We start from the raw sequence: 9,319 nt of genomic DNA, 5'->3' as shown, positions 1-9,319 counted from the left end.
TTTTAACAGTGTAATAAAAACAATAAATTAAACCTTTTTCCTCGGCGACCAGTTTCTCATTCCACGACCCTGTATACATATATACAGGTTGCTTAGTATCGATAGTCAAAATGGCTTCTTACAGCCTAAAGGTAGCACTTCAAATGTGTACAAGTCTTGTTTTTGATGTACGCATAATTGTTTATATTGATGAAACTAATTCATAAAATTTGTTCCATTTTATTAAAAAAGATCAACATTTTCTGTACATTCACTCTTTTTTCCATCAAGAATGTCTAGAAACACTTTAATGGTAAGTTGAATATGGCAAATTCAAACTTTTGGTAGACCCATATTTGACATGTTATAATAATGCAATAAAGTATAATTTTATGAACAGGAAAAAAGGGGGTACCAGCTATTCTATAATTTAACAGAAAATTTAGTTGATTTTAATAAATGACGTCACGTCATTTCTTTAATTTAAAAAAATTATTTGTTTAAATGATTTGTTTGATTCAAAACAAAATTCTTTTGATTCAAAGAAGTTGCTGGGAACAATGAAAGAAATAATTTCTTTAGAGTCATTAATTTTAAATAAACAAATTATTTCTTTGAATCAAAGAAAGATTTTCTTAATCTACGTTACCAATGCGCCACGATATTGCGCAGAACTAATCGCTTTGATCATTTCACGTTAACGCGTCTTTCGGAACACGTGCTGAAGCGGACGGCTCTTCACAATAATTCAAATCGCTAAAATACGTGATAAGGAAGTGCGTGACATCCTTGCATGGTAGAGATTTGCAGAAAGTATAGCAGCTTTCTACCATGTAAATAGATACTTTTATACAGCACGACATAACCTCGCTTTTATATAAATTTTTATTACTTCTGTGCACAATTTCTCCAAAATTTATCTTTTTACTCTACATTTTCGTGAGAAATTGCAAATTAGGAAAGAATAAAATTCATTTACGCAAAAAAATATTAAAATAAACTTTTTTCTTTGGCTGAACAAATAGTCCATGCAAGTTTCTTGAAACTCGAGTTGTCGAATCCGATAATTGAAAAACTATTCTCTTGGAGAGAAAAAAGAAATCTTTTGCTCACATTTAATAAGAATGATTACACTTTTATATTAAATACAATTAATTACTTCATGAGAAAGCTTATTTGTTTATAATTCACTATTATGTATACTACATTCTTTCAAATGATCCGCCAAGAACTTTCCAAGATCACCGATTCGCCGCGAACATCGATAATGACATTCCGCAATCGTGTTAACCCAGTGGGCACAAAATTTGGTGACACCATACACACAAACCCGGAAACACCAAATGCACAAGCCCGCAAACACCAAAACCACACACCCAAAAATTACATACCCCAAGCCCACAAACTTCAAATCCACAATCTACTCAACCCATACCTACATACTGCAAACCCACAAACCCGAAACCTATACACCCTTACTTCACTAACCCGAAATCTACACATCCACAAATCCACTCATCCCAAAACTACACATCCACAAACGCGAACACCTTATATCTACACTTTGTTTGTGGGGTGAAGGTTTTGGGATTGTGGGTTTTTGGGGTTAGAATGACTTGGTTTGTGGGTTTGGAGTGTCTGAGTATGGGGTGTGCGTGAGTTCAGAGTCTGTGGATTAAGGGTTTGTGGGTTTGACGTTTTGTGGGCTCAGGATTAGTGGGTTTGGGGTTGAAGTGTTTGGGTTGTGTGTAGGTTTAGGGTTTATAGGTTCGAGGTTTTGTAACTTGCATTAAAGTTTACCACTTAAAAATCGCTGTATGCTGCCCGTATTTCATGGTATCAAGTATAAGAAAAATCCTGGTCATTGGTTCTACAAGTGTTCAATTCCAAGGATTTAAAAAAAATTATCCCAAATTGGTCAAAATTTGCTATCTCGCTCGGAATTTTGATCGTGCTCGCCTGACCGATACTAAGCGTAGAATAGAGATAAATTAATATTTTCAGATTTCAGCGCAAAAGTGAAGATTATTCTATTATCTTGAATGCGCGATTTTTTCCATTTGTCTAAAATGCCGCAATAAGAATAAGATACCTGCTAAACTTATTCACTTCTATTTCCATAGCGACCGCCATACAGTTTTCTATTCTCCCGAAGAGAACGTGTTTTCAATACATTTAATTCTTTCTAATAAGTTCAAAAAATATGTGTAATAAGTTTAAATTCAAATATTTTTTGAATTTATAAGTTATAAAAAGATTTAGTAATGAAAAATAGGTTAAATAAATGCTTACGTTAAATTTTACTAAGTCGATTGAGAGGAATAGGATTTGTACTTTTTCTGTTCCCGTTGGGGGATTTTTAGATCGAGGTAAAATCGCGAATTCATAGGAATGCAAATTCTTAATTTTTCTGAATTCAACGCTTGTTACCGGTGCCCTATAGATAACACTTCATTGAGCACTAGACTAGCTATATTAAAAGACCAAAAACTCACGTATGAAAAGATCAACAATCTCATGATCGATACCGAGGCCATTTTAAATTCTCGACCGTTATATGCGCTTTCAGCTGATCCCAACGACCCGTTAGTGATTAATCCTGTTTATTTAATGATAGGTCAAACTTTCAATTTCTTGCTTGAGAAAAATTTCTCTTTAGTTCCAGATAACAGGTTAACGACATTCAAATTCATAACCAAAGCTCGAAAAGATTTTTGGAAAACGTGATACAAAAGATACCTCGACGAGTTGCAAACTCGCAAAAAATGGCAAAAAATGACTTCAGAATTGAAGGTCGGATCCGCAACTCTTTTGATGGAAAATAATCTACGATGTACAAGGTGGCCACTGGGCGTGATCATCGAGGTGTTTCCTGGGAGCGACGACATCGCGAGATACGCATTAGTAAGGACTGCCAACGGCATCTACCAACCCGGTAAGAAGAGAATAGAGAAAAATTAATATTTTCAGATTTAAACGGAAGAGTGAGAATTTTTTAATTTTGTTATGTGCGCGAATTTTCTATCACTAGAAGTGCCCAACGAAACAATAGGTTTATCCCCGAAACCAATCCTTTTTTATTTCCTTAACAATTAACACTTGTCTTGTATTCCATGCAGGCGATTATATTTCCCACTTTTTTAATTCCTTTTAATCCGATCAGCAGGCACACCTCTCATGGTTATTCTAAGTCCATACTTACATGCTGTAATTTCGACTTACTCAATACCCTCTAATATGTTCACAAAATATGTGCACTTACATAGTTTCTTTTCCTCCGTGTGCAACATAAGTTTGGAAATTTCTATTTTTTTGACAAGGTTATTTTCAATTCCATACTTACATTCTTTATTTTCGATTATCTTAATTGCTTCTAATCTGTCCACAAAATATGTGCACATGCAGAGTTTCCCTTCGTTTTTGTGTAACATAAGTTTGGAAATTTGAAGTTTTTGTCTGTCATAAGGGTGGAGTAATTTAAATTGTAATATTTTATATTGTTTAAACAAAATATAGATTTAATAATATAATAAATAATAAAAAATGAATTTATTAATGTTGTGCAAGGTAAACTCTCAATACACTTTTTAGTCTGTGGTGGAATTTTCGACGGGGGAAAATTCACGTGTTAATGGGAACTCAGATTCTGAATTTTTCTGAATTCTTCTCTTCTTCCCGGGAACGTATCATCGCCCAGTTGTGCTTACTGCCAACTACTGAGGTTTAATCATCGTTTGTTTGTAACTCGTTGCTTTAGATTTAAGTCCTTTCTCGTTCATTTTAATTAGTTGCATTTATTTAAGTCCGTTCTCGTTCATGTTAGTTAGTTTGCGCTGATCACTCTAGTTCATTGTAAAGTTTGAATTTTTTAGTGAACTCGCTCAAGTTTTGCAATCGTTGCGTTCAGGGCAATTATGACCTTAATTACGGGGCAGTCCCTCTAAATAAAACTAACTCCATCTTTTTCGTTAACGAGCAACTCAAAAACAAACGAAAGAGTTACGCCAACTGATGTTCGATCTTATGAGAGATATCTTAGTTATCGTTCAAATGTTTTATCTTAAGCTTAAGGCTCTTATCTATATAAATCTAGGGTAACTTTGTTGCGATTGAAAACACCAAATCATCTGTGACAACCAGACCGAGTTTTGACCAAGCGAAGAAGGAATTCGACACCGGGGCTAGCAGAGTTGAAGGAGCAAGTTGGAAGAACTTGACCGATCGGTATAAGATACGGACGAGTATAAATAACGGATTTCATCAATTAATTGCACTCTTTGAAATCCATCAATTTAGTGAAATTTGATTATGGGACCATGTCTAATTTCTTTTTGAGCTTTTATATAACATAAACTGCTTCATGTGAAGGGTGAAGTAGCTGTAGGGGTCGACTATCAATCAAGGACGATTATTGTACTGAAATCTGTAGAATTTGGGACATTGTTTGAGGATATACAAGAAAGGATCTAGTTAAACGTGTTATTATCATGGTACTCACATTGGCTTCATCATCGACTCGCTTTCTATTTAATTTGAGTTTGGTAAAAACAAACGTGTCTGTATTTTTATGTTTGAAATCTTCTAACGTGATTTACTTTACGCGTGTTTAAACTTTTCCATGTCTCCTCGTATTTTTCTTGTTGCGTCATATTTTCTTAGGATTTATTTATTCGTATGCGTTTTATTTTAAATTTCATATTAATTTAATTTTTTTGCTGATGTCGAGTAATTGTTTTAGAATAACGTAGGGAAACACGAAGCGAAATTTTCGTTTTATTAATTTTATGTAGCCGAAGGAATTTAGTGTGGAAAGGAATGAGTGATTTGCACGCAAATCGTTTAAACTTTTATGTTTGCCGGTAGTCTTATTTAAGAATGTTATATCACCAACCATAGTCTAACTTTCGAGAATTCTCATTCTAATAAACATATTCTATTGCCAAATATTGATATTACTACTGATTTTGCATGTTGATATCAATCAGTTTCAGTCATAAAAACGGAATTAAGAATCACGAATGCGTATCGTTGTCAAAAGGTCAACAGAGTAGATTTACGAATATTGAAATTCACAAGAACATTGGAAATTAATCAGGCGAAGTAAAAATAAAATAAAAATTAGTAATAATTTTCACATAATTAAAATCAGAGTTTTTTTCATTGAATTTTGCCAACCATCATTTAATAACGAACGGTAAATAACTATGGACGCAATCCTATGAGAGAGATTTTGTTCTACATATTTGGCGACATATTTGATGCCTGTAAATTCTAATGCAAATGACCAGGCAAGCGACGCTGTCGAAAAGTTGCGCGAGGAATTTGGAAGACTTCGTCAGCTAAGCGATCACCAGAATGACAAATGAACTAGGCTGCGAGAATAAAATAAGCAGCATCAACCACAACAGTGGGCTGCTGGAATGCAGGCTATAAAAAATTACTATCAAGGCTGCAATTAATTAATTTTGAATCTTACCCACCCGTTTTTGAGTCTGACCCACGCCCTAGAAAAACACGCGGTTTTTTATTGCCATTTCACAATCTTTTTCCCTCTAAAAAAACTTATCGTATCTCAAATATTTTAAATGTATTGAATTTCTTAATTATAAAATCATTTTTTATTTATTGTAATAAATAAAGTGAATAATTGAAAAATGAAGATCATTTTTCGACTTTTATACACTTTATAACTTAATCCTTTTTAAGACAGCTATTAGAATAATCCAATTGAATTCTTTTATGGAACAAACTAATTATTTCTATTCTAAAAAAAGGACAGAAAAAACCTTCGTCTTTTTTATTTATAATTTGAGAATATTGCTGATGTTTATTCAATAATTAGAAACTACCTGCTGAAAATAACAATCGAACAGTGTTATATTTTTTGTATTTATTGTGAATAATAATTGTTACAATACATTTGATTAAAATAAATTTTTATTGATTTCTCCCGTTAAGAAAATTTATTCTCATGAATTTCCTTCAACATGTCATAAAGTAAGTGTGGATGAGATTTTGTTAAATTAATATTTAACTTTTGTTTTGGAATGTTAAAATAATTTAAACTGTTACTCCAAAAGGGACTATTTGCATGGGTAATGAACCTCAAACATTTCTTCTTTAGTCTTTCTGCGTTGTGGTCAGCGGCAAATATCAGTGTTGCGATAACATTGTCGGAAGTTAATTTTTCTCCCAAGATATTTTCACACTCCCACTTCAAGTCGTTTATTTCGTATTTATCAGAAGCAATCAAAATCTCCGGCATAAAATCATCCTGACTTTCAATTTCGTCAGTATAAATAAATTTAAGAAGAGTTTCAAAAACTTCAGGTCTTATGTCTTCTATTTTCACGACACCGCAAATAGTCTCCTTCATATTGTGTGAAAACATCACATTGAAAACTGGACTACTTGCTGCTAGAATCACTTTATGCGCCGGATATTTTAGATCGTTTACTTGAATTATAATGTCGCTAAAATCTGAGCTATTTACGAATCTTTCAAACCTTTTCTGACTAACTTGTGAGCAGACGGAATCTTCTTCAGTAGAAGAATCTGTTAGAACATTCGAAGTAGACAGATGAGCTATGATCTCTGTAAGTATTTGTGGTTCTTTTCCAATTAACTCTTTACAAACATCCAATTTAACAACCTCATCTAAGTTTTCAACAATTAAACGCATGCACGCTAAAATTAGTTGATTTAAAAAGTCGACGTGGTAAAGGAAGTATCCGCTGCATGACAAGAGAGTAGGAACAAGGTTTTCGACATTTAGATTTTGCACTAAGAATTTTTGACAACTCGAACGGAGACCGCGAACTTCGTATTTCATGGAAGCTCTGAAAAGTTCGTGTATAAGTTTCTTGGTATATATTGCTTCACCCGTGTAAATATATCTCAACATTTCGGTAGCCACCTCAAGTTTCATTTTCTCAATTGCTAGCCATGATATGGACTTCTTATTTTCGAATAATTTTTGAAAATGGTAACTGCCTAAAGCTAGAACTAGCTTGTGCGCTGGAAAAGTCTGGATTTCATCAACTATTAATAAGTTTATATCGCTAGAGATTTGTTGCTTAAAAAATTTTGCGTAAGTTTTAAAATCTTGCCAGAGTTTCCTAAATTTACAAATTATTGTAAAATCAAATCCGTATTCTGCCAATGTTTCCATACTGACGAATCGTTCAAGTCCAAAAAGATTTCCTGAACATGCATCGAATTGGATTTCACTTTGACTAAGTATTTCTCCTCGAATAGGGTGGATAAGCGAAAAAGTGACACTCAAAGTATCACGCATGTTACTACAATTCTTAAAAAATAAATTTTGAAGATATAAGGACATGTATCCCTTTTCTGGCGATTTTTGAAGTCCCTCAATTGTTTCTTCTTCAGTGTCTGGTGCAACGGTACGTGTTATTATTAGACGCCGGCTATGTGGATGAGATACTTCATTTACGTCAAAAATGGGTGATATTAGTGAAATTTTCTCACTCCAAAGTAGCTTCACATTTCTCACAACCCACCGGATTTCGGATATATCCGTCTTCTGCATTTTAATATAGATTTCTGGAAATAAATAAAAATAGTATGTGTTTATGAGCAGGTTCTGATTAATTATTTATTATTGTTTCAATAATGAAAAGCTTAAATTAACGTTTAAGTTTAATAATAATAATAATAATAATTTTTAATTTTTAGAAGACTTCGTTTAGAACTTATGAATAAAAAATTACGAACAATGTCTGTTAATGCACCTGTTCAAAACTACAAATTTAAACTAAAAATTGCTAAATTATATTATTATTATTATTATTGTAAATCATTAATATTCAATAATAAATCAATAACTCAAAAGATCATAATCAAACATTGTAAAACCACTATGAAATTGAACAACCAAATATTACACAAGGAGCGTGATAACTAAACAAAATTTAATCAAGCAACCAGATAATGATAAAAACTAGCAATATTTTAAATATCTTAGGCCTACAAATGCTGAAACCTGCGCCACATAAAAAACCTACAATCATACGCACTCCATAATTCTTACTAATATCCTCATTCCTTCACAAATAAAATCGAGAAAGTTTTAATTGTTATAAATAAAAAACTAGCACAATTTTAATTTAACTTACATTTAAATTATAATGAAAGTTTTTAAAAAAATCGATGAAATTTAATTATTTTCATTATTGTTATATATTATTAATGGATTATTAATTATTAATAGATATAATAATACAAGTTAATGTCAATGAAATAATGGTAAAACTTGTTATGTCAAGGAAATGATTTTTTGATAGCCATTAATTTATATTACATACGCAAGGTGGCGACTTGACTCAGAAATTTGGTTTAAAAAACCGGAAATTGATTTCTGATCGCAGGGGAATTCAAATTTTCGTTAATTAAATAATATGTTGTTCATTTAGAAAAGTGATTTCTACATTATCTACAGTTTCAGGCTATTCAGAGTATCTCAGTTTACTTTCATTAAATCATCATTAATTATCAATTTTGCTTTATTTATTTAGAAGTTAAATTAGTTATTTAGAAAACATATTTTGTAAGAAATTCGCCTTTTTTGTAGAAAGTCTATTTTTATGCTTGAAAATTCTTTGAAAGTCTTTGAAAGTTAATCTTCTTGTTTAAAAATTCTTCTTTTCGGGTAAATTTTCGAATATTAGAGCTGCATATTTATAATTTTAATTGAAAAATCATCTTTCAGATTGGAAATTAAATTACTCGATTAAAAGTTCAATTACTTTGTTAAAAATTAATGTTTTTGGTTGAAGAATCATAATCTAATATAAAAATTTCTTTTTCTCCTTGTAATATAAACTATTTGATTAAAAACTTGTCTTTTCGTAAACTAAAACACATTTTTTTGCCTAAAAATAACTATTTTGTTTAAAAAAATGATTCATTTTTTGGCTGAATTTTTTAAAATGAAAATATAACTAACGCAAACCGTACATTACTGAGATAACTTAAAAAGCACATCAAAAACTGGTACGATAATAAATATCATTGAGTATCTTTTATATTCCAATATAAATCATAAAAGTACAAAATTGTCTGGTATTTTTTAAGTTTTTTTAGTTTACTACCACTATTTATTTTTGCGCTGACAAGTTATACATTTAGTAAATAATAATAAAAAATACTCCTAAAAATGTGTGAATTAACTGCTGCAAAATTCGCCATCTTTGTTTATTTCAAAACTTTTCGCATAACATTTATTGCCTTGTATTACAGTAGACAGGGCCGTCGCCAGCCGTAGGGCCCGACGGCCCGACGGCCCCGCCCCCCGAAATTCCGCAAATCCTTAAAGTTT

The 9,319-nt window shown here is 31.8% G+C and overlaps 1 protein-coding gene across 1 annotated transcript in view; it reads right to left on the bottom strand.

Moving 5' to 3' along the window:
• Positions 1 to 5,932: 5,932 nt before the first annotated feature.
• The window catches only part of LOC117177649, a 32,325-nt gene continuing 28,938 nt past the window's right edge, over positions 5,933 to 9,319 (bottom strand). Inside the window, exon 2 of the mRNA XM_033368448.1 lies at positions 5,933 to 7,545. Coding sequence (XP_033224339.1) covers positions 5,933 to 7,531 — 1,599 coding nt within the window. The 5' untranslated portion in view covers positions 7,532 to 7,545. The remainder of the gene's footprint in view (positions 7,546 to 9,319) is intronic.

Source organism: Belonocnema kinseyi, chromosome 1 (assembly GCF_010883055.1).
Source record: "Belonocnema kinseyi isolate 2016_QV_RU_SX_M_011 chromosome 1, B_treatae_v1, whole genome shotgun sequence".
NCBI lineage: Eukaryota > Metazoa > Arthropoda > Insecta > Hymenoptera > Cynipidae > Belonocnema > Belonocnema kinseyi.
Note: the sequence above shows the minus strand (reverse complement) of the source record. Positions and strands in the feature narration are given on the sequence as shown.